This window comes from Crassostrea angulata, chromosome 6 (assembly GCF_025612915.1).
Source record: "Crassostrea angulata isolate pt1a10 chromosome 6, ASM2561291v2, whole genome shotgun sequence".
In the NCBI taxonomy this organism is placed as follows: Eukaryota; Metazoa; Mollusca; class Bivalvia; order Ostreida; family Ostreidae; genus Magallana; species Magallana angulata.
Genome location: NC_069116.1, coordinates 6,827,519 through 6,854,603, shown reverse-complemented (window position 1 = coordinate 6,854,603; position 27,085 = coordinate 6,827,519). Strand labels below are relative to the sequence as shown.

General features: G+C 38.2%; 1 protein-coding gene and 1 pseudogene across 1 annotated transcript; both read left to right on the top strand.

The window, feature by feature from the left end:
- The window catches only part of LOC128188378 (uncharacterized), a 191,327-nt pseudogene that overhangs the window by 110,914 nt on the left and 53,328 nt on the right, over positions 1-27,085 (top strand).
- On the top strand, positions 18,841-19,935 carry LOC128186504 (craniofacial development protein 2-like). The gene has a single exon (XM_052856293.1). It carries the CDS (start codon positions 18,841-18,843, stop codon positions 19,933-19,935), a length of 1,095 nt encoding a protein of 364 aa, XP_052712253.1.

Genomic DNA, 27,085 nt, shown 5'->3' with positions numbered 1-27,085 from the left:
TGATCAAATGTCATTGGAAGAGCTACCAATTGTACAACAGTAACTCAGTCAATTGATACCGTCTAATCAGAGCAACACGTAAGTTACACATGTTACACAATACGATTCACACTGTCCTTTGAGAGCAACATAATAGTAATACATCAGAACCCTAAACCATCGATATGGTCAACTGAGAGCAACACAACATTATTCTAAAGAACCAAACCAATTGGTAGCTATAGTAATAGCAACTGAACAGTTCTACAATCCAGTTTCATAACAGTTCTCAAGGCAAATGATGATGCAGTTGATACCAAGTATCCAATGCTATTGGTACGGTCTACTAAGAACAACAAAACAGTCATACATTCGTACCCGACACAATTCAAACTTTCCACTGAGAGCAACCCAACAACTTAGCACCTATTTCCCTGGTATTAATCAGTACACTGACTTATGAATACTGTCTATTGAGTGAAATAAAACAGCTACACATTAGTATTTTTTGTCTATTGATAATGTCACTGAGAGAAACTTAACATCAATAGTGGTACCTAAGGCAATTGGTAGTCTTCTGAGAGCAACACAACATCTATACATTAATATAACTTGTCTATTCATAAACCTCCTGGTAAGAACATAACCATTGCACCTTAGTACAGTAGGCTAAACATATGTTCACCTAAGAAAACCATATTATCTTATGCATGATACCCTAGCTTATTGATAATGTCCTCTGAGAGAAACATAATAATTGTACAATAGTACACTAGGCTATTGATGTGAATCACTAAGAACAAATTCCTATCATCCAATGAGACCAACATGGCATTTCATAATAACATCTTAGGCAATGATACAGTTCACTAGGATTAACACAACAGTTTTCAATAAGTAATCTAGCCTTTTGATCAAATGTCATTGGAAGAGCTACCAATTGTACAACAGTAACTCAGTCAATTGATACCGTCTAATCAGGGAAACACGTAAGTTACACATATGTTACACAATACGATTCACAATGTCCTTTGAGAGCAACATAATAGTAATACATCAGAACCCTAAGCCATTGATATGGTCAACTGAGACCAACACAACATTATTCTAAAGAACCAAACCAATTGGTAGCTATACTAAAAGCAACTGAACAGTTGTACAATCCAGTTTCATAACAGTTCTCAAGGCAAATGATGATGCAGTTGATACCAAGTATCCAATGCTATTGGTACGGTCTACTAAGAACAACAAAACAGTCATACATTCGTACCCGACACAATTCAAACTTTCCACTGAGAGCAACCCAACAACTTAGCACCTATTTACCTGGTATTAATCAGTACACTGACTTATGAATACTGTCTATTGAGTGAAATAAAACAGCTACACATTAGTATTTTTTGTCTATTGATAATGTCACTGAGAGAAACTTAACATCAATAGTGGTACCTAAGGCAATTGGTAGTCTTCTCAGAGCAACACAACATCTATACATTAATATAACTTGTCTATTCATAAACCTCCTGGTAAGAACATAACCATTGCACCTTAGTACAGTAGGCTAAACATATGTTCACCTAAGAAAACCATATTATCTTATGCATGATACCCTAGCTTATTGATAATGTCCTCTGAGAGAAACATAATAATTGTACAATAGTACACTAGGCTATTGATGTGAATCACTAAGAACAAATTCCTATCATCCAATGAGACCAACATGGCATTTCATAATAACATCTTAGGCAATGATACAGTTCACTAGGATTAACACAACAGTTTTCAATAAGTAATCTAGCCTTTTGATCAAATGTCATTGGAAGAGCTACCAATTGTACAACAGTAACTCAGTCAATTGATACCGTCTAATCAGAGCAACACGTAAGTTACACATGTTACACAATACGATTCACACTGTCCTTTGAGAGCAACATAATAGTAATACATCAGAACCCTAAGCCATCGATATGGTCAACTGAGACCAACACAACATTATTCTAAAGAACCAAACCAATTGGTAGCTATACTAAAAGCAACTGAACAGTTGTACAATCCAGTTTCATAACAGTTCTCAAGGCAAATGATGATGCAGTTGATACCAAGTATCCAATGCTATTGGTACGGTCTACTAAGAACAACAAAACAGTCATACATTCGTACCCGACACAATTCAAACTTTCCACTGAGAGCAACCCAACAACTTAGCACCTATTTCCCTGGTATTAATCAGTACACTGACTTATGAATACTGTCTATTGAGTGAAATAAAACAGCTACACATTAGTATTTTTTGTCTATTGATAATGTCACTGAGAGAAACTTAACATCAATAGTGGTACCTAAGGCAATTGGTAGTCTTCTGAGAGCAACACAACATCTATACATTAATATAACTTGTCTATTCATAAACCTCCTGGTAAGAACATACCCATTGCACCTTAGTACAGTAGGCTAAACATATGTTCACCTAAGAAAACCATATTATCTTATGCATGATACCCTAGCTTATTGATAATGTCCTCTGAGAGAAACATAATAATTGTACAATAGTACACTAGGCTATTGATGTGAATCACTAAGAACAAATTCCTATCATCCAATGAGACCAACATGACATTTCATAATAACATCTTAGGCAATGATACAGTTCACTAGGATTAACACAACAGTTTTCAATAAGTAATCTAGCCTTTTGATCAAATGTCATTGGAAGAGAATTGTACAACAGTAACTCAGTCAATTGATACCGTCTAATCAGAGCAACACGTAAGTTACACATGTTACACAATACGATTCACACTGTCCTTTGAGAGCAACATAATAGTAATACATCAGAACCCTAAGCCATCGATATGGTCAACTGAGACCAACACAACATTATTCTAAAGAACCAAACCAATTGGTAGCTATAGTAATAGCAACTGAACAGTTGTACAATCCAGTTTCATAACAGTTCTCAAGGCAAATGATGATGCAGTTGATACCAAGTATCCAATGCTATTGGTACGGTCTACTAAGAACAACAAAACAGTCATACATTCGTACCCGACACAATTCAAACTTTCCACTGAGAGCAACCCAACAACTTAGCACCTATTTACCTGGTATTAATCAGTACACTGACTTATGAATACTGTCTATTGAGTGAAATAAAACAGCTACACATTAGTATTTTTTGTCTATTGATAATGTCACTGAGAGAAACTTAACATCAATAGTGGTACCTAAGGCAATTGGTAGTCTTCTGAGAGCAACACAACATCTATACATTAATATAACTTGTCTATTCATAAACCTCCTGGTAAGAACATACCCATTGCACCTTAGTACAGTAGGCTAAACATATGTTCACCTAAGGAAACCATATTATCTTATGCATGATACCCTAGCTTATTGATAATGTCCTCTGAGAGAAACATAATAATTGTACAATAGTACACTAGGCTATTGATGTGAATCACTAAGAACAAATTCCTATCATCCAATGAGACCAACATGACATTTCATAATAACATCTTAGGCAATGATACAGTTCACTAGGATTAACATAACAGTTTTCAATAAGTAATCTAGCCTTTTGATCAAATGTCATTGGAAGAGCTACCAATTGTACAACAGTAACTCAGTCAATTGATACCGTCTAATCAGAGCAACACGTAAGTTACACATGTTACACAATACGATTCACACTGTCCTTTGAGAGCAACATAATAGTAATACATCAGAACCCTAAACCATCGATATGGTCAACTGAGAGCAACACAACATTATTCTAAAGAACCAAACCAATTGGTAGCTATAGTAATAGCAACTGAACAGTTCTACAATCCAGTTTCATAACAGTTCTCAAGGCAAATGATGATGCAGTTGATACCAAGTATCCAATGCTATTGGTACGGTCTACTAAGAACAACAAAACAGTCATACATTCGTACCCGACACAATTCAAACTTTCCACTGAGAGCAACCCAACAACTTAGCACCTATTTACCTGGTATTAATCAGTACACTGACTTATGAATACTGTCTATTGAGTGAAATAAAACAGCTACACATTAGTATTTTTTGTCTATTGATAATGTCACTGAGAGAAACTTAACATCAATAGTGGTACCTAAGGCAATTGGTAGTCTTCTGAGAGCAACACAACATCTATACATTAATATAACTTGTCTATTCATAAACCTCCTGGTAAGAACATAACCATTGCACCTTAGTACAGTAGGCTAAACATATGTTCACCTAAGAAAACCATATTATCTTATGCATGATACCCTAGCTTATTGATAATGTCCTCTGAGAGAAACATAATAATTGTACAATAGTACACTAGGCTATTGATGTGAATCACTAAGAACAAATTCCTATCATCCAATGAGACCAACATGACATTTCATAATAACATCTTAGGCAATGATACAGTTCACTAGGATTAACACAACAGTTTTCAATAAGTAATCTAGCCTTTTGATCAAATGTCATTGGAAGAGCTACCAATTGTACAACAGTAACTCAGTCAATTGATACCGTCTAATCAGGGAAACACGTAAGTTACACATATGTTACACAATACGATTCACAATGTCCTTTGAGAGCAACATAATAGTAATACATCAGAACCCTAAGCCATCGATATGGTCAACTGAGACCAACACAACATTATTCTAAAGAACCAAACCAATTGGTAGCTATACTAAAAGCAACTGAACAGTTGTACAATCCAGTTTCATAACAGTTCTCAAGGCAAATGATGATGCAGTTGATACCAAGTATCCAATGCTATTGGTACGGTCTACTAAGAACAACAAAACAGTCATACATTCGTACCCGACACAATTCAAACTTTCCACTGAGAGCAACCCAACAACTTAGCACCTATTTACCTCACTGACTTATGAATACTGTCTATTGAGTGAAATAAAACAGCTACACATTAGTATTTTTTGTCTATTGATAATGTCACTGAGAGAAACTTAACATCAATAGTGGTACCTAAGGCAATTGGTAGTCTTCTGAGAGCAACACAACATCTATACATTAATATAACTTGTCTATTCATAAACCTCCTGGTAAGAACATAACCATTGCACCTTAGTACAGTAGGCTAAACATATGTTCACCTAAGAAAACCATATTATCTTATGCATGATACCCTAGCTTATTGATAATGTCCTCTGAGAGAAACATAATAATTGTACAATAGTACACTAGGCTATTGATGTGAATCACTAAGAACAAATTCCTATCATCCAATGAGACCAACATGACATTTCATAATAACATCTTAGGCAATGATACAGTTCACTAGGATTAACACAACAGTTTTCAATAAGTAATCAAGCCTTTTGATCAAATGTCATTGGAAGAGCTACCAATTGTACAACAGTAACTCAGTCAATTGATACCGTCTAATCAGGGAAACACGTAAGTTACACATATGTTACACAATACGATTCACAATGTCCTTTGAGAGCAACATAATAGTAATACATCAGAACCCTAAGCCATTGATATGGTCAACTGAGACCAACACAACATTATTCTAAAGAACCAAACCAATTGGTAGCTATACTAAAAGCAACTGAACAGTTGTACAATCCAGTTTCATAACAGTTCTCAAGGCAAATGATGATGCAGTTGATACCAAGTATCCAATGCTATTGGTACGGTCTACTAAGAACAACAAAACAGTCATACATTCGTACCCGACACAATTCAAACTTTCCACTGAGAGCAACCCAACAACTTAGCACCTATTTACCTGGTATTAATCAGTACACTGACTTATGAATACTGTCTATTGAGTGAAATAAAACAGCTACACATTAGTATTTTTTGTCTATTGATAATGTCACTGAGAGAAACTTAACATCAATAGTGGTACCTAAGGCAATTGGTAGTCTTCTGAGAGCAACACAACATCTATACATTAATATAACTTGTCTATTCATAAACCTCCTGGTAAGAACATAACCATTGCACCTTAGTACAGTAGGCTAAACATATGTTCACCTAAGAAAACCATATTATCTTATGCATGATACCCTAGCTTATTGATAATGTCCTCTGAGAGAAACATAATAATTGTACAATAGTACACTAGGCTATTGATGTGAATCACTAAGAACAAATTCCTATCATCCAATGAGACCAACATGGCATTTCATAATAACATCTTAGGCAATGATACAGTTCACTAGGATTAACACAACAGTTTTCAATAAGTAATCTAGCCTTTTGATCAAATGTCATTGGAAGAGCTACCAATTGTACAACAGTAACTCAGTCAATTGATACCGTCTAATCAGAGCAACACGTAAGTTACACATGTTACACAATACGATTCACACTGTCCTTTGAGAGCAACATAATAGTAATACATCAGAACCCTAAGCCATCGATATGGTCAACTGAGACCAACACAACATTATTCTAAAGAACCAAACCAATTGGTAGCTATACTAAAAGCAACTGAACAGTTGTACAATCCAGTTTCATAACAGTACTCAAAGCAAATGATGATGCAGTTGATACCAAGTATCCAATGCTATTGGTACGGTCTACTAAGAACAACAAAACAGTCATACATTCGTACCCGACACAATTCAAACTTTCCACTGAGAGCAACCCAACAACTTAGCACCTATTTACCTGGTATTATTCAGTACACTGACTTATGAATACTGTCTATTGAGTGAAATAAAACAGCTACACATTAGTATTTTTTGTCTATTGATAATGTCACTGAGAGAAACTTAACATCAATAGTGGTACCTAAGGCAATTGGTAGTCTTCTGAGAGCAACACAACATCTATACATTAAAATAACTTGCCTATTCATAAACCTCCTGGTAAGAACATAACCATTCCACCTTAGTACAGTAGGCTAAACATATGTTCACCTAAGAAAACCATATTATCTTATGCATGATACCCTAGCTAATTAATAATGTCCTCTGAGAGAAACATAATAATTGTACAATAGTACACTAGGCTATTGATGTGAATCACTAAGAACAAATTCCTATCATCCAATGAGACCAACATGACATTTCATAATAACATCTTAGGCAATGATACAGTTCACTAGGATTAACACAACAGTTTTCAATAAGTAATCTAGCCTTTTGATCAAATGTCATTGGAAGAGCTACCAATTGTACAACAGTAACTCAGTCAATTGATACCGTCTAATCAGAGAAACACGTAAGTTAAACATAGGTTACACAATACGATTCACACTGTCCTTTGAGAGCAACATAATAGTAATACATCAGAACCCTAAGCCATCGATATGGTCAACTGAGACCAACACAACATTATTCTAAAGAACCAAACCAATTGGTAGCTATACTAAAAGCAACTGAACAGTTGTACAATCCAGTTTCATAACAGTTCTCAAGGCAAATGATGATGCAGTTGATACCAAGTATCCAATGCTATTGGTACGGTCTACTAAGAACAACAAAACAGTCATACATTCGTACCCGACACAATTCAAACTTTCCACTGAGAGCAACCCAACAACTTAGCACCTATTTACCTGGTATTAATCAGTACACTGACTTATGAATACTGTCTATTGAGTGAAATAAAACAGCTACACATTAGTATTTTTTGTCTATTGATAATGTCACTGAGAGAAACTTAACATCAATAGTGGTACCTAAGGCAATTGGTAGTCTTCTGAGAGCAACACAACATCTATACATTAATATAACTTGTCTATTCATAAACCTCCTGGTAAGAACATAACCATTGCACCTTAGTACAGTAGGCTAAACATATGTTCACCTAAGAAAACCATATTATCTTATGCATGATACCCTAGCTTATTGATAATGTCCTCTGAGAGAAACATAATAATTGTACAATAGTACACTAGGCTATTGATGTGAATCACTAAGAACAAATTCCTATCATCCAATGAGACCAACATGACATTTCATAATAACATCTTAGGCAATGATACAGTTCACTAGGATTAACACAACAGTTTTCAATAAGTAATCTAGCCTTTTGATCAAATGTCATTGGAAGAGCTACCAATTGTACAACAGTAACTCAGTCAATTGATACCGTCTAATCAGAGCAACACGTAAGTTACACATGTTACACAATACGATTCACACTGTCCTTTGAGAGCAACATAATAGTAATACATCAGAACCCTAAACCATCGATATGGTCAACTGAGAGCAACACAACATTATTCTAAAGAACCAAACCAATTGGTAGCTATAGTAATAGCAACTGAACAGTTCTACAATCCAGTTTCATAACAGTTCTCAAGGCAAATGATGATGCAGTTGATACCAAGTATCCAATGCTATTGGTACGGTCTACTAAGAACAACAAAACAGTCATACATTCGTACCCGACACAATTCAAACTTTCCACTGAGAGCAACCCAACAACTTAGCACCTATTTCCCTGGTATTAATCAGTACACTGACTTATGAATACTGTCTATTGAGTGAAATAAAACAGCTACACATTAGTATTTTTTGTCTATTGATAATGTCACTGAGAGAAACTTAACATCAATAGTGGTACCTAAGGCAATTGGTAGTCTTCTCAGAGCAACACAACATCTATACATTAATATAACTTGTCTATTCATAAACCTCCTGGTAAGAACATAACCATTGCACCTTAGTACAGTAGGCTAAACATATGTTCACCTAAGAAAACCATATTATCTTATGCATGATACCCTAGCTTATTGATAATGTCCTCTGAGAGAAACATAATAATTGTACAATAGTACACTAGGCTATTGATGTGAATCACTAAGAACAAATTCCTATCATCCAATGAGACCAACATGGCATTTCATAATAACATCTTAGGCAATGATACAGTTCACTAGGATTAACACAACAGTTTTCAATAAGTAATCTAGCCTTTTGATCAAATGTCATTGGAAGAGCTACCAATTGTACAACAGTAACTCAGTCAATTGATACCGTCTAATCAGGGAAACACGTAAGTTACACATATGTTACACAATACGATTCACAATGTCCTTTGAGAGCAACATAATAGTAATACATCAGAACCCTAAGCCATTGATATGGTCAACTGAGACCAACACAACATTATTCTAAAGAACCAAACCAATTGGTAGCTATACTAAAAGCAACTGAACAGTTGTACAATCCAGTTTCATAACAGTTCTCAAGGCAAATGATGATGCAGTTGATACCAAGTATCCAATGCTATTGGTACGGTCTACTAAGAACAACAAAACAGTCATACATTCGTACCCGACACAATTCAAACTTTCCACTGAGAGCAACCCAACAACTTAGCACCTATTTACCTGGTATTAATCAGTACACTGACTTATGAATACTGTCTATTGAGTGAAATAAAACAGCTACACATTAGTATTTTTTGTCTATTGATAATGTCACTGAGAGAAACTTAACATCAATAGTGGTACCTAAGGCAATTGGTAGTCTTCTGAGAGCAACACAACATCTATACATTAATATAACTTGTCTATTCATAAACCTCCTGGTAAGAACATAACCATTGCACCTTAGTACAGTAGGCTAAACATATGTTCACCTAAGAAAACCATATTATCTTATGCATGATACCCTAGCTTATTGATAATGTCCTCTGAGAGAAACATAATAATTGTACAATAGTACACTAGGCTATTGATGTGAATCACTAAGAACAAATTCCTATCATCCAATGAGACCAACATGGCATTTCATAATAACATCTTAGGCAATGATACAGTTCACTAGGATTAACACAACAGTTTTCAATAAGTAATCTAGCCTTTTGATCAAATGTCATTGGAAGAGCTACCAATTGTACAACAGTAACTCAGTCAATTGATACCGTCTAATCAGAGCAACACGTAAGTTACACATGTTACACAATACGATTCACACTGTCCTTTGAGAGCAACATAATAGTAATACATCAGAACCCTAAGCCATCGATATGGTCAACTGAGACCAACACAACATTATTCTAAAGAACCAAACCAATTGGTAGCTATACTAAAAGCAACTGAACAGTTGTACAATCCAGTTTCATAACAGTACTCAAAGCAAATGATGATGCAGTTGATACCAAGTATCCAATGCTATTGGTACGGTCTACCAAGAACAACAAAACAGTCATACATTCGTACCCGACACAATTCAAACTTTCCACTGAGAGCAACCCAACAACTTAGCACCTATTTACCTGGTATTATTCAGTACACTGACTTATGAATACTGTCTATTGAGTGAAATAAAACAGCTACACATTAGTATTTTTTGTCTATTGATAATGTCACTGAGAGAAACTTAACATCAATAGTGGTACCTAAGGCAATTGGTAGTCTTCTGAGAGCAACACAACATCTATACATTAATATAACTTGTCTATTCATAAACCTCCTGGTAAGAACATAACCATTGCACCTTAGTACAGTAGGCTAAACATATGTTCACCTAAGAAAACCATATTATCTTATGCATGATACCCTAGCTTATTGATAATGTCCTCTGAGAGAAACATAATAATTGTACAATAGTACACTAGGCTATTGATGTGAATCACTAAGAACAAATTCCTATCATCCAATGAGACCAACATGGCATTTCATAATAACATCTTAGGCAATGATACAGTTCACTAGGATTAACACAACAGTTTTCAATAAGTAATCTAGCCTTTTGATCAAATGTCATTGGAAGAGCTACCAATTGTACAACAGTAACTCAGTCAATTGATACCGTCTAATCAGGGAAACACGTAAGTTACACATATGTTACACAATACGATTCACAATGTCCTTTGAGAGCAACATAATAGTAATACATCAGAACCCTAAGCCATTGATATGGTCAACTGAGACCAACACAACATTATTCTAAAGAACCAAACCAATTGGTAGCTATACTAAAAGCAACTGAACAGTTGTACAATCCAGTTTCATAACAGTTCTCAAGGCAAATGATGATGCAGTTGATACCAAGTATCCAATGCTATTGGTACGGTCTACTAAGAACAACAAAACAGTCATACATTCGTACCCGACACAATTCAAACTTTCCACTGAGAGCAACCCAACAACTTAGCACCTATTTACCTGGTATTAATCAGTACACTGACTTATGAATACTGTCTATTGAGTGAAATAAAACAGCTACACATTAGTATTTTTTGTCTATTGATAATGTCACTGAGAGAAACTTAACATCAATAGTGGTACCTAAGGCAATTGGTAGTCTTCTGAGAGCAACACAACATCTATACATTAATATAACTTGTCTATTCATAAACCTCCTGGTAAGAACATAACCATTGCACCTTAGTACAGTAGGCTAAACATATGTTCACCTAAGAAAACCATATTATCTTATGCATGATACCCTAGCTTATTGATAATGTCCTCTGAGAGAAACATAATAATTGTACAATAGTACACTAGGCTATTGATGTGAATCACTAAGAACAAATTCCTATCATCCAATGAGACCAACATGGCATTTCATAATAACATCTTAGGCAATGATACAGTTCACTAGGATTAACACAACAGTTTTCAATAAGTAATCTAGCCTTTTGATCAAATGTCATTGGAAGAGCTACCAATTGTACAACAGTAACTCAGTCAATTGATACCGTCTAATCAGAGCAACACGTAAGTTACACATGTTACACAATACGATTCACACTGTCCTTTGAGAGCAACATAATAGTAATACATCAGAACCCTAAGCCATCGATATGGTCAACTGAGACCAACACAACATTATTCTAAAGAACCAAACCAATTGGTAGCTATACTAAAAGCAACTGAACAGTTGTACAATCCAGTTTCATAACAGTACTCAAAGCAAATGATGATGCAGTTGATACCAAGTATCCAATGCTATTGGTACGGTCTACCAAGAACAACAAAACAGTCATACATTCGTACCCGACACAATTCAAACTTTCCACTGAGAGCAACCCAACAACTTAGCACCTATTTACCTGGTATTATTCAGTACACTGACTTATGAATACTGTCTATTGAGTGAAATAAAACAGCTACACATTAGTATTTTTTGTCTATTGATAATGTCACTGAGAGAAACTTAACATCAATAGTGGTACCTAAGGCAATTGGTAGTCTTCTGAGAGCAACACAACATCTATACATTAATATAACTTGTCTATTCATAAACCTTCTGGTAAGAACATAACCATTGCACCTTAGTACAGTAGGCTAAACATATGTTCACCTAAGAAAACCATATTATCTTATGCATGATACCCTAGCTTATTGATAATGTCCTCTGAGAGAAACATAATAATTGTACAATAGTACACTAGGCTATTGATGTGAATCACTAAGAACAAATTCCTATCATCCAATGAGACCAACATGGCATTTCATAATAACATCTTAGGCAATGATACAGTTCACTAGGATTAACACAACAGTTTTCAATAAGTAATCTAGCCTTTTGATCAAATGTCATTGGAAAAGCTACCAATTGTACAATAGTAACTCAGGCAATTGATACCGTCTAATCAGAGCAACAAGTAAGTTACACATATGTTACACAATACGATTCACACTGTCCTTTGAGAGCAACATATTAGTAATACATCAGAACCCTAAGCCATCGATATGGTCAACTGAGACCAACACAACATTATTTTAAAGAACCAAACCAATTGGTAGCTATACTGAAAGCAACTGAACAGTTGTACAATCCAGTTTCATAACAGTACTCAAGGCAAATGATGATGCAGTTGATACCAAATATCCAATGCTATTGGTACGGTTTACTAAGAACAACAAAACAGTCATACATTCGTACCCGACAAAATTCATACTTTCCACTGAGAGCAACCCAACAACTTAGCACCTATTTACCTGGTATTAATCAGTACACTGACCTATGAATACGGTCTATTGAGTGAAATAAAACAGCTACACATTAGTATTTTTTGTCTATTGATAATGTCACTGAGAGAAACTTAACATCAATAGTGGTACCTAAGGCAATTGGTAGTCTTCTGAGAGCAACACAACATCTATACATAAAGATAACTTGTCTATTCATAAACCTGCTGGTAAGAACATAACCATTGCACCTTAGTACAGTAGGCTAAACATATGTTCACCTAAGAAAACCATATTATGTTATGGTGTACTAAGAGCAACAAAACAGTGATTCATTCATACCCGACACAATTTATTTTTTCCACTGAGAGCAACCCAACAGCTATGTACTTGTACTCAGGATATTGAAACTGTCAATAAGGGAGCAACATTATATTTATTAATATGAACTGGTCAATTGCTATAGTCCACTGAGAGCAACTTTACAGCTATATCACTGGTATTCATCAACTGGGCATGAAATATTAACTTTGATAAGACCCCTGGAACAAACCAAGAGGTAAAAGGTATTTTTTATTCGACCATTTGATGCTTTGTAGCGATAACTTTTATATGTGGAGCAGAAAAAAATTCCCTAGGGCAGAAAGTAAAAAAAATTAAAAAAAATGTGTAAAATTGACACATTTCAAACCAAATCAAATTTCAAATCCTATAGAATTTTATGTTTAAAATTAACAAACTTTGAGATGAGGTATAAGTAGTAGAAATTCAGATAAGAAGTTTCATTAAAAAAGCTAGGACAGAACAAATTAGACCCGGTTTCGTTGAGTGATTTTCCCATCGATGAAAATGAAGGGAGGGTAATTGGAGGGTTATAATTTCTTACACCTTTACAAAGACATGAAATCATTAAAAAAGGATGGATACTCTAAGTATTCCGGTCTCTGTAGACTTAGGCAAGACCACAAATGAGCTACATCGTGATGGAAACGAATAAGTGGCATCAACGAAACCTGTATTTTAATAGTTTTATAAAACATACGCTTTTGGAACCCAAGATGGGCGATGATTATAAAAAAAAGCCTCCCTCATCTATTTCATCAACAATAAAAAGGGAAAAAATGCTTCCCTCTCACATCCATTTCTAGAAAAGTTGACCCGAGAACCATTATTTCAACTTTATGTGGCCTTAGTTCATTAACTAAACTCTCAGAGTATTATAAATGAAATAGAATTTACTGTTAAATGCTTTGAGACTAACTTGAGACCAGGAAAATAATGACTTGCTTGGTTTCTAAGAGAGAAAATTAAATATAAGCATACCCACCCCTAAAAACAAATGGGTTTCACAGGTTGAAAAACAAACTCAACACCATCCAGGAAGTTGTATCATTATGCGTGTCTAAAAAAAAAATAGTTCCATTAAATTCAATGTGATCATTCCACTAAAGTGATAGTTTTCCTAGCAAATAAGTCCAGAATCAATACTATAGGCCTAAGATAAGATACCATAAAAAGAAACGAGATATCTGTGATAACCCCTAGTGATACCCGGCTCTAATGTGAAAATACATAAAGGCAAAGTCATCATTTTAACAGGAGGTTGATGTTTGTTTTGTAAAAAAAAACCCAAATCATACCATATAGCATGTCTGAAAAAGGATGTGACAAAATTTCAAGCAGCTCTGATGAATAGTTGCTGAGAAATCTCTGATGACTATTTGTTTGAAATGTAAGGCTACAAATAAATAAAGGTGTCATTTAAGAGGAAGTTGACATCTCATTAGTACAAAAATGAATCCCACCATAAGGCATGCCTAAGCAAAAGGTGTGTTAAAATTTCAAGCATCTGCGATAAAAAAAATTGTTAATAATATGGACATACACAGAGAAGGACAGATAGACACACAAGGGTAAACAGTTTACCCCCTCTCCTTCCGAGCGGGGGTATTATTAGTTAATAGTCATGTAGTGACCGGGAACGGGATAATACCTGGTTAGTAAATTTCATACCTGGTGAGGCAAATTTACTAACCAGGTATCATCCCATACCCGGTCACTACATGACTATGTAATGATTATATCTTACCGACTGCCTTTGTGTTAATGACATAAAATTAATTCAACACTGAAAATCAAGCGTCTTATAACAAAGTTACAAGTTTCAATCTGGGTACAAAACCTGACGTCACAATACTCTAAGAATGATGTCATAATCCTCAAAGGGAAGATATATTTTGTTCTGACTGTGTATGGAATATACACGGTCTCCACGTGACTGCTGTTAGCCAATGATTTCTTTACAATTCAGCAGAAGGTAAGATATAAAAAGAAATCGTGACTATATACATATATACGGAATGACTAATAACTGTAATTAACAAAGTTTATTTTGATTGGCTATTTCCTTGCTAAAAACCTTTAAGAAGTCAACTCAAATTTTATGAAATTAAATGAAATTTGCAGAAAATATTTATCAATTATTTATAAATGTCATACTGTAGATTCCATATTTTATGCAAGTACTTAATTCTGTGATTCAATTGTTTTTTATTAAGACACTAGAATATGAAATATGAAACAGCAAATTTGTATCCTGATTTCTAATAATCTACATTCATACGAAAAATGAAAATGAAATTCCGCAAGATGTGCTCCTCACGATTTTATGCAGATATCAATTTCTCACATTTAATTAGGAATTTACAGTATGCTAGTGTAAGAAATCTACTTCTGGCTCTAAGGGATGAAAAAGTATTCTGATCTACTCTTAAAATATTGCTGAACTCTGGAGAAAATGTCTTTTAAAATTCATCTTCTGTATAGTAAATAATCTAATGTCCAATAAAATTGAATCAGTGAAATGTTGAGAAAAAAAATTAAATTAAATTAAATCTGAAATGTTTGAACTTGAGTACCAATTCAACATTAATTAATAGAATTAATTACGAAAACAAGAAGTCTACTAAAGGAATTAAATAGCAAAAGTTAATAATTTCAATTCTAAGACAAATTCAGGGACTGCAAAAAAAAAAAATGGTGCCAGAAGAGACTTCCATAATGTACCTGGGAGCTTTGATAACGGTGGTCACTGATTAATGGCTAGTGATTAAGATAACAAGTTCTTTAGCAAAGGAAGTGATGAGGCTTTTCCATCAGTCATCAAAGAATGGAGTTTCTCTTAGAAGACATGGCAGCTCTAAAATATAATAAACAGGATGAAAGTTTACAAAATATATACCTGTTAACCTTTCACTGCTGCTATGTGGGAGAAACTCCCCCTAACCAACTTGGCTAAGGGGGAGAATTTGCTTAAACAACGATTTTGCGCGTGAAATGCAAATAGGGACCAAAGTGGTTGTATCAACATCAGTACATAACATAGAACTCACTGAGATGGGGCAATACCTTTACAAGATCACTCTCATCATATTCTATGAAAATCATAGTTTTTAATCTTTATCATTATATCATATATTAATGTGTGGTTTGACACAATATCATATATTATTATACCTTCATAAATTATTTTACCTCAATATGAATATTCTATATAACGCAGCATCCAATTGGTTCTAGACAATCACATGTCTGGGCAATAAAACTTCCATAGTCATATTTTGGATTTGGAGGCCTTGTGCACTTTCCTGCAAGAGTTGTCATTCATTTAAGGTATTTGATCCATAATAGCCCCAGATTCAATGAATCTGGGATCATAACAGATATGTATGGACTTAGTACGGTAATTAGTATACTTGGACATAATTTTCATATATAAGTATCAACATGTAACAGTGGAACGTGTCCTTATCAATGACCTTTCCCTTTTCTTGAAGAGTTGTCCCCCTTTGCTTTTATTCTATAAAAATTATAATTCTAGAAAATCTATATGGTATAAAAATTATTTTCATTAGTTTTTGTATTCCTAATGATAAAATACATCTTTATGACGTCCTGAATGTCGGTTCAATACAGACGCACTTATTGAAGTTGGTTGATTAAAATTTTCCAGAGAGCTATTACCGGTATAATACACCTTTACAGCCACTTGTGAACATGTACTGTTTACCATATAGCAGCTAATTAATTTTGCAAAATTATAGTCAATACAGTATATATTTTAAAATATCTTATAATTAAAACTCTACCAGTTCACATACGATCAAATTCATCTGACCCACCCCGTTCCTTACTTTCAGAAATCCAATTTCCGAATAAATTGGAATTCCAATGTGGCCCCACCCTACTCCTCAAGATTTTGATTTGAAAGATTTTTGAACATTATCAGAGGTTGCTTTCAGTAAAGATACAGCTTTTCTAAGCAAGTGGTTTTTAGAAAAAGATATTTTAAAATTTTTTCTATTTTTTATAATCCTATGCTATGTAAATTTTAAATAAATGATTTTTGAGAAGAAAATTTTAAATATTTACACTTTACTCTTATGTAAAAGTACAACCCTCCATTGTGGCCTCACCCTACCCCTGAGGGTCATGATTTTCACAACTTTAAATCTACACTACATGAGGAAGCTTTCACACAAGTTTCACATTTCCTGGCTGATTGGTTGCTGAGAAGAAGTATTTTAAAGATTGATTCTATATATTGTATGTAAAACTCCAACCCCCCCCCCCTCCCATTGTGGCCCCACCTTACCACCAGGGGCAATGATTTGAACAAACTTGAATCTACACTATCTGAGGATGCTTCCACACAAGTTTCAGCTTTCCTGGCCAAATGGTTTCTGAGAAGAAGATTTTTGAAAAATATCAACAACATTTCATTAAATCCTAATGATCTCCCATTGAAAGAGAGCAGGGCCCCACATTTTAACAAACTTGAATCCCCTTCACCCAATGATGATGCTTTGTGGCTAGTTTGGTTAAAACTGGCCAAGTGGTTTCGGAGAAGAAGTCAAAAATGTAAAAAGTTTACAGACAGACAGACGGACGGATGGACGGACAGACAGACAGACGGATGCCAGAAAAAAAGTGATCAGAAAAGCTCACTAGAGCTTTCAGCTCAAGTGAGCTTAAAACCTTAACCTCCTCCAGCACCTGAAACAGATGCAATTAGTTGTTTCAAATTTTCCTCACTTTCTCCTATGGTACAATGGAACTCCATATCAGAAAATTGATCCCATAGGACTATGATTTTCTTTGATGAGCTTGTTAAAATTAAAAAACTCTCAAAACATTACCATAATTACCATACTATGTAAAAATATGTAAAAAAGAAAATTCAATATTACAAACAATTTTAAAATTGCCAAAACACTACAATCATATCAGTAATTTTAAATTTCATCTAAATCAATGCCCTATAGGGTCATTTCATCAATTTACTTGAATAAAAATAGTTAACTTCTTTATAAATAATGATAATATTTATTTCCTAATAATGATAGAAACTTTTGGTTTACATGAACAAGTGATGATTTTTTTTTCTATAGAAGTTGTTATCTAAATGATTAAACTTAATTGTTGAACTTGTTGGAAATTTAGTTTGTTCACATAAATGAGAGGATGTACGAAAGAGAAACACACGTTTATCATCATAGTTGCAAGTAAACAACGAATTTGCCCTACCAGCATGGAGCTCCATTTTCCATAGGCGGTAATGTTTATGTTCCAGCCCGAATTTTCGTTCAGCAACGAGAGACCTCTGGAATGAAAGCTCATCAAATTGTCTTTTTCCTGTTAAAATTTCGTGGTGTGAAGTCAGATTCATTTTCCGGCAAAATGCATGTGTATTGAAAAACTCTGAAAATGAAAGTAAAAGTAGGGAATTTTACAGTTTGGGAAAGGGTGTACATCAAACGCCTCCTAAAGTCTATGCCCCACGTCCCTGTCGTAGGAGGTGGAAACGGGTTATGCCGGCTAACGGGGCTATGCCTGCAGCATGGGGCCAGTCACCCCTTCTGCGGTGAACACTGACTACAGAAACAGACACACAGAGAAAAGTATTACCTGGTTCACCAGTAGGTAACATCAGAAATGAAAGCATGACGTCTAGTCAGGAAAATCATCAGAGAACTACTAGACTGAGAAGCTACCTTCTGAGACCAAACCGCAACATCAACATAGCAGCATGGAACGTGCGGACTATGTTTGAAACTAGCAGATCAGCACAGATCGCCAAAGAGATGAAGCAATATGATATCAGCATTCTTGGCATAAGTGAAGCACGTTGGACAGGCTCTGGAAAAATAACTTGTAATAGTGAGACCATCATCTACTCAGGCAAGGATCAAGATCACCAGAGTGGCGTAGCAATAATGATGAGTAAAGAAACATCAAAGACACTGATAGAATGGTACCCTGTGAACGACAGAATACTGTACGCTAGGTTCGATTCCAAACACATCAAGCTCAGTGTGATTCAGTGTTACTCGCCAACCAACGATGCTAATGATGATGAAAAGGACACTTTCTACAATCAACTTCAGAGCGTGCTACATCGAACACCGAAACACGATATGGTGATAGTTATGGGAGACCTAAATGCTAAAGTGGGAAAGGATAACACCGGCAAGGAGGCATGTATGGGAGCACATGGCATTGGACAATTAAATGAAAATGGAGAACGTCTACTAGACTTCTGCGAGATAAATGGACTAGTGGTCTGCAACACAATCTTTGCACACAAGGACATTCACAAGTACACATGGGTTTCACCAGATAAGAGAACAAAGAACCAAATAGACTACATCATGATCAATAAGAGGTGGAGGAGATCAGTTATAGATGCTCGGACGTACAGAGGTGCAGATATTAACAGCGATCACATACTCTTACGTGCCAAAATACAACTTAAGTTAAAGGCAACGAGGAAAGTGCAAGGACGTAGGAAGTTTGCAGTGAATAAACTTAAACAGCTAGAGGTAAAGGAAGCCTTTAAACTGGAACTGAGGAACAGATTCTCTGCACTAGAGACCATGAATGATGAAAACAACATAGACGGAAAGTGGGATAATATCAAGGACTGTTTTACTTCCGCTGCAACTGACACATTGGGATATAGGAAAAGTGTGAAAGAAGAATGGATAACATCAGATACATGGACTCTAATATCAGAGAGATCAGATCTAAAATATTAGACTGTAAAGACAACACAGAGATGGAATCCTTGTCAAAGTCTTACAGAGACAAGGACAGAGAGGTCAAGAGGAGTGCAAGACGTGACAAACGAAAACGCATAGAAGACAGTGCCTGTAGAGCTGAGGAAGCAGCAAGGACTGGAAATATCCAAGAACTCTATAAAATTACAAAAATGATGTCTGGAAAATTTACCAACAATTCAAGTGTTGTGAAAGACCATCATGGCAACATTCTTTCCAAGGACAGCGACATCATGAAAAGGTGGGCGGAACATTTTAGATCAGTTTTGAACAGAGGAGACCCATGCCAACCACCAGACATTGACAACGAAAATGTAACAGAACTTGACATTAGTGTGGAGGAAATAAGCCTAATGGAAATACAGAAAGCAATCAGGAAAATGAAAGACAACAAGGCTGCAGGAGTAGATGACATCCCAGCAGAATTACTAAAAGCAGACATTGAAGCAACATCTATTGTTATGCACAACCTTTTCCAAGATATTTGGAGAACCACCAAGATACCATCAGATTGGAAAAGTGGAATTATTATAAAACTTCCAAAAAAGGGAGATAAAACAGAATGCAACAACTGGAGGGGAATCACACTTTTACCAACAATAAGTAAAGTTTTTACCAGAGTTCTCTTGGACAGAGTAAAACACCAAGTTGATGCACAACTTAGAAAGGAGCAAGCAGGATTCAGACCAGGTAGATCATGCTGTGACCAAATCTTTGTATTACGAAACATCATAGAACAGTCAATAGAGTGGCAGTCCTCTTTATACCTCAACTTTGTTGACTTCGAGAAGGCCTTCGACAGTGTACATCGGGAAAGTTTATGGAAACTCCTAAGACTGTACGGACTACCACTGAAGATCATTAACATCATTAGAATACTACATGAAGGATTTCAGTGTAGTGTGATGGTTGACAAAGGCCAAACCGAGTGGTTCCCAGTAACATCAGGGCTGAAACAAGGCTGTATGCTATCACCTCTACTCTTTTTAGTGGCCATAGACTGGGTCATGAGAGAATCCACCAGAGACCAGAATAACGGCATTAGATGGAATATGGGAAACAAACTGGATGACCTAGATTATGCCGATGACCTATGCCTTATCTCTTCCACTCATCAGCATATTCAGGTAAAAACAACCAAACTGCACACAACATCTACAAGCCTAGGACTTAACATCAATTTAAAGAAGACCAAAATAATGAGAATAAATGCACGGAACAAGAACTCCGTACAAGTAAATGGAGAGCCTTTGGAAGATGTAGACACCTTTACATACCTGGGCAGCATTATAACAACATCAGGAGGTACGGACGAGGATATTACATCAAGAATTAATAAAGCCCGTCATGTGTTTGCCATCTTAAAACCAGTATGGACATCCTCCTATATGACCACAAGAACAAAACTCAGGATTTTCAACAGCAATGTAAAATCAGTATTGCTATATGGCTCAGAATGCTGGAAGCTCCGGAAAGACCTCACAAAGAAACTGAGAGTATTCGTAAACCGATGCTTACGGTCCATATTCAAGATCAGATGGCCAAAAGTAATATCTAATAACGAACTCAGAGATATGGCAGGTCAAGAAGACATATCCGTGGAAATCGCTAGAAGGAAGTGGAGATGGATCGGCCATGTGCTCAGAAAAGACCAGCACGACATTACCAGAGAAAGCATCTTCTGGACAGCTGATGGGAAAAGGAAAAGGGGTAGGCCTAAAACAACATGGCGAAGAACAGCAGAGAGTGAGCTGAAAAAGATAGAGCTAACATGGAAAACAGTGGTGGCAAAAGCAAAGAATCGGACTGGGTGGAGAGACTGTGTGGCTGCCTTATGTGCCACCTGGCATGAAGAGGCCTAAGTAAGTAAGTAAGTACATCAAACATTTTCAATTCCTTCCTTCAAATGATAATAATAATTCAATTTTGACACTTGCTATTAAAATTGCAAATACTCTTGTCTTACATGTGTCACACATTCTGATTTAAAATGTCCCAATAAATGTAAATACACTCTGAAAGTATAGGAACTATTTTGCTTAAAGGCACTACTTTGTTGTCCTACACACATTCTAAAAATAGTTAAAGGGATATACCCACATGTTGACAAACAGACTCTGCACCGTAAATAACAGTTCCATTTAATTTAGTGTGACAATTCCACTCAAGTAATAATTTTCCTAGCAAATGAGTCCAAATTTAATACTGTAGGCCTAAAAAAAATTGTGCCAAAAAAGAAACAAAAGAAAAGAAATTGTCTCTATATGAATGGAACTACAATTGATTAAGTACACATTTTGATTGGCTATATCCTTGTGTAATACCTTTAAGAGACTTCCGTCAAATTTTTTCAGCCCTGACGAATATCGATGAGATTTATAGTAGACCATAACATTACAACCAGAAACAACAAGTTCATGATTAAACAACCTGAGAATGCGTCCACACAAGTTTTAGCTTTTCTGGCCAAATAGTTTTTAAGAAGGAGATTTTTAAAGATTTTCTCTATATATTCCCATGTAAAATTTGATCCCCCCATGGTGGCCCCATCCTACCATCGGGGACCATGATTTGAAAAACTTTAATCTACACTACCCAAGGATTTATTTAGGAGAAGATTTTTTAAAATACCAACAAATTTTTTTATAATTCTGAATTATCTCGCGCCCCATTTATACCTCATTTGAACTTATTAAAGTGTATAGTACAAAATCAATATTATTATAGTTATCCAGGTCCAATCAAGGGGTATGAGGATTTATCCTGGGTTGTATTCCATACAGCCTGAGGCTGCAGGCCCGAAGGGTGTATGGGGACATAACTCTGTCAAAAATTGCTCGATCGTACCCAAAATCAAACTTGACCGAGATATTATGATACTTCTGTATACCAAATTTCATTGCAACCTATGAAAAGAAAACGAACAGAAACTAAAGTAAGAACCAGTAATAACTAAGATATAATCATCAGAGGGCACCTGCTCCATTATGTAATTTTCTTTTGTACCATATCATAACATATGGTAACTTCTTTGTATTTTCCGTATGAAAAAAAGGGAAACTTAATATCTATTATAGTTACTTAAGCAATAGCTGACATTTAATTAGCTAAACAATAGATTTGAAAGACTGGCCTTCGCAAGTCGCCTGGGATACCTGCGCCAGGTTCCCTGAAAACCTGGAAGGTGGGAACACTCTGGATCAGGTCTGTCAACGTGGCCAAACTTCGAAGGAGTTGGTCAGCCAACCACTCGCACACTCTAAGTCGCATAGCCGTGGCTTCATCCCCCAAGGGCATGGACCTCCTAAACACAGGGTGAAGGTGGGAGAGCGTCACATGATCCCTCAACTTGTTCGTCCTCTCGGCACAATTGGGAAAGGGGCAGGAAGAGAGTGGCGATCATCTCCTCCTGCTGCGAAGCTGGTCGTCTCTGGGTGGAGCTGGACCACTTGGACTAGGAGCTTGCCACGCTCCATGCTCTTCGCAGGGTAGGGATCCCCCTTCTTGTCACTGGCTTGCCAGGATGGCCTCCTGGCACACGCTCCATAAGACAGTGGTGGCCCCTCGGGGGCAGCCATCAAGGCTTCCTCTTCCTCATGATGTGATGGCGGCTCCACAGGGGGGCCAGCCATCGGGTCTCCCCTGTCTCCGCCGGCCTGCTCGGTAGGCGCCCCAGCGTTGCATTCGTGCCACAATGGTGCCATGGGTGTTCTCTCATTCCGCCACTCCCGGCGGGAGGAGGTGCAGTCTTCTTCGCTGTCAGAATTTCTGTAAAGGAGAACAAGACGAATAACAACCCCCCCCCCCCAACACAGTTTGGGCACACAAATTGTTTAAAGGTGGAGGCCTCCTCAGGGGTGACACCCACACACAGACCGTGAAACCATTCGTCACTGTACCATTAACTTCTCATCGTCAGGGCGCCGACAGGTACAAACACAATCTCATTAGATGGGCCCAATGATGAGGGGCATGTGGGGGAGGCTACATTAGGTTTTGGTTACGGGGACGCCCCTGATGTCTGGGGGGGGGCTTGGGAGAACTGTCAGGAGGCCCTCTGGCAGCAGGAGAGTGTTTTGGGGGCCGACCTCGGCGTGGCTGCTGCCTGAGGGGGATTCGGGAAGCTTGCAGGCACCCGCCGCCCCTGCAGGGGGGCTGGAAGCCAAGACGCTCCCGGTCTCCTGCTTGGCACTCTCAGAGTTCTCAAAGTTCTCCCTAAACCGAACGAGCCATGGGGGGATGTCCCTGTCAACACACTTCTTCAAGCGGTCGTGATTGGCCACAATGACTGCCGACTTGGTCTTTACTTGGTACAGGTGGGGGGTCAGCTTCTTGACTATGATACCAGGGCCCTTCCAGGACGGGCTACGCTTGCAACACTTCCCCTTCACCGTCGCGGTGTCCAGCTCATACACAACATCTTCTTCTTCAAAGGGGCGGGTAGCGGCCTTGATGTTATAATCTCTTTTTATCTCTCCTCAGAGGTGTGCAGGCGCCTCCTGGCTGTCTCATGACCAGTCAGTATTTTGTCTTCAAGGTCCCTCACATATGTCTCGATATCTGCAGGGCCCTCCTGCAGGGGGGACCTGTACATCAGGCTAGCTGGTGTATTGACCTCTCTACAAAGCATGAGTTTGTTGGCGATGAACCTTGAATTACAATTGACTGCAGAGCGGAAGGCCCCCGCTATCTGGGCCAGATGCTCGTCCAACAGTCTTGGGCCTTATCAATATAACACCTTACCGCATCCATAAGGGTTCTATTGTAGCGCTCCACCTGTCCATTGGCAGACGGACGGTAGGGGGTGGTGGGGGCCTTAAGTATTCAGAGGAGGTCACACACAGCAGTAAACAACTTACTTTCAAAGTTGCGCCCCTGATCTGTAAATATCTCAAGGGGGCAGCCGAACCTAACAAAGAATTCGTCCACTGCCGCTTTGGCAGTAACCTCAGCTGTCTGGGAGGGGAGGGGGACACAATCCACCCACTTAGTAAATTGGTCCACCATGACTAGGACATACTCATTCCCCTTTGGAGTCTTAGGGCGCGGTCCAAGGAAGTCAAGGTGCACCCTCTCCATGGGTGCCCCGGCATGATACTTAATCATTTCTGCCCTGGCGTGGCACTGTGGGCGCTTATTTCTACTGCAGGGGCCACAAGTGCTAACAAACCTCTCGGCCCCCCACATCATCCCGTACCAATATAAATGCAATCTCATCCGGGCCTTGGTGTGCTCGATCCCTTGATGTCCAGCCGCTGGTATATCATAGCAGAGTCGCAGAACCTCTCTCCTTAGCTCTATGGGGACAATCAGAACTTTCCTTTTCTCTCCCCCCTCCTCTGTCTCTTTCCAAAGGACCCTGTCGTTGTCCAACTGCAACAAAATCCTGTTGATATAGTAATGTTTGACAGCTGGACTGGCTAGGAACAGTTTGTCTTCCTGGGTCACTTTACTGGCTACGGCTCATCTCCTCGGGGGTGAGGCCCACCAAGGAAGGCGGTCCAACCAAGCCTTCCAAGGAAATTCCTATGATACAGGCGAAACTGGGGGTAATGATTTATTTGGATCTGAGACTGGCATGGGCCATTTGGACTGCTCTTACCCTCACAGTTGTCTTCACGGATCCGGCCCATAAGCTTCTTGGAGACATAGCCCAGAGCTGCCTCGCTGATAGAGGGCCGGGCTTCTTCTCGGTCAACAATAATGGGGCTCTGATCCTTCGTAAGGCTAGATTCTTCCCCCAACAAGGGGGAATATGTCCAACTACCAGGCCTAGCTAGAGGGACCACATCGTCAACTTCATCCGCAAAAGCAATCCAGAACTGGTGGGCTCTAGTACACTTAAGGCAGCCACCACAAGGCAAATCACTAAAGTTAACGGTGAAATCCACCCCCCTACACCTGGATGGGGGTGGCGGTCGGTCTGTACAGTGCATCAGCGTTCACATGGTGCCTTTCTGGTCTATGTTGGATCACCATATCGTACTGACTAAGCTCCTCGAGCCAGCGAGCAAGCTGATCTTGAGGGGTACTTGAAGTTGAGCAACTAAATAAGGCTATGGTGATGTGTGCGAACGACAAATATACGGCCAAGCAAGTAATGTCTGTACATGTGCGTGAATCTGATAATTGCTAGGAGCTCCTTCCAGGTAGTGCAATTCCTCCTCTGTTCTGCTAACAGGCTGAGACTACCTTAGGCTATCAGCTTTTCTTGCCCCTCCTGGATCTGTGAGAGCTCAGCACCTATCGCCTCCGCTGACGCGTCAGTGTCCAGTACAAACTCGTCCTCTGCAGTAGGGAGGGCTAAGATTGGGGGTGAAGTGAGAACTTTCCGGAGGGCCGCAACAGCAGTCCGCTGCTGTGGTCCTCATAAACAAGGTTTCTTCCCAGTGACACTGTACAACGGTTGGGCAATCTGGGCAAAGCCGGCAATGAACCCCCTGTGGTAGTTGGCAAAGCTGAGGAACCGCTCAACACAGTGGTAGGCGTCGTCCAGTCCTTTACAGCCTCTATGTACTCATCCCCCACTCATCAGCGCTGAAACACTGTCCTCAGATTGGCTAGGTGATCCTCAAAGTCGCACCTAAGCACTAAGGCATAGTCCAGAAATGCCAGGACTATGCTCCATGTGAGCCCCCACATAACTAAGTTCATGGCTCGGAAAAAGGTTGCTGGGGCGTTACACAAGCCGAAACCCATATGCCGGAACTCAAACAGGCCATATCGGGTGACGAAGGCAGTCTTCTTCCGGTCCTTAGGTCTTAACATAACTTGATGGAAGGCAGAGTTCCCATCCAGCTTGGAAAACCAAATGTTCCCAGACAAAGTTTTGAAACACTCGTCGATCAATGGGAGAGGAAATACATCCTTCCTTGTAACGTTGTTCAGCCTGCGGTAGTCCAGGCACCATCGGACTTGCCCATCCTTCTTACCGATGAGCACCAGCGCTGCTGCCCACTCAGACATAGAGGGCTGAATCACCCCAGCGTCCAGCATATTCTTGAGATGCGCCGAGGATCGTTCTAGCAGGTCCTGCAAATGGGTGGGCACCTTAGGGTGAGATCCCCCAGGCTCACACACAGCTTAACTCCAGGCCGCTCTCCTAGGGTAGGGCGCAGGCAAATGAGCC

Excerpts from the sequence above, each read along its gene's own strand:
- LOC128186504 (XM_052856293.1), top strand. The coding sequence starts at position 18,841 with ATGACGTCTAGTCAGGAAAATCATCAGAGAACTACTAGACTGAGAAGC.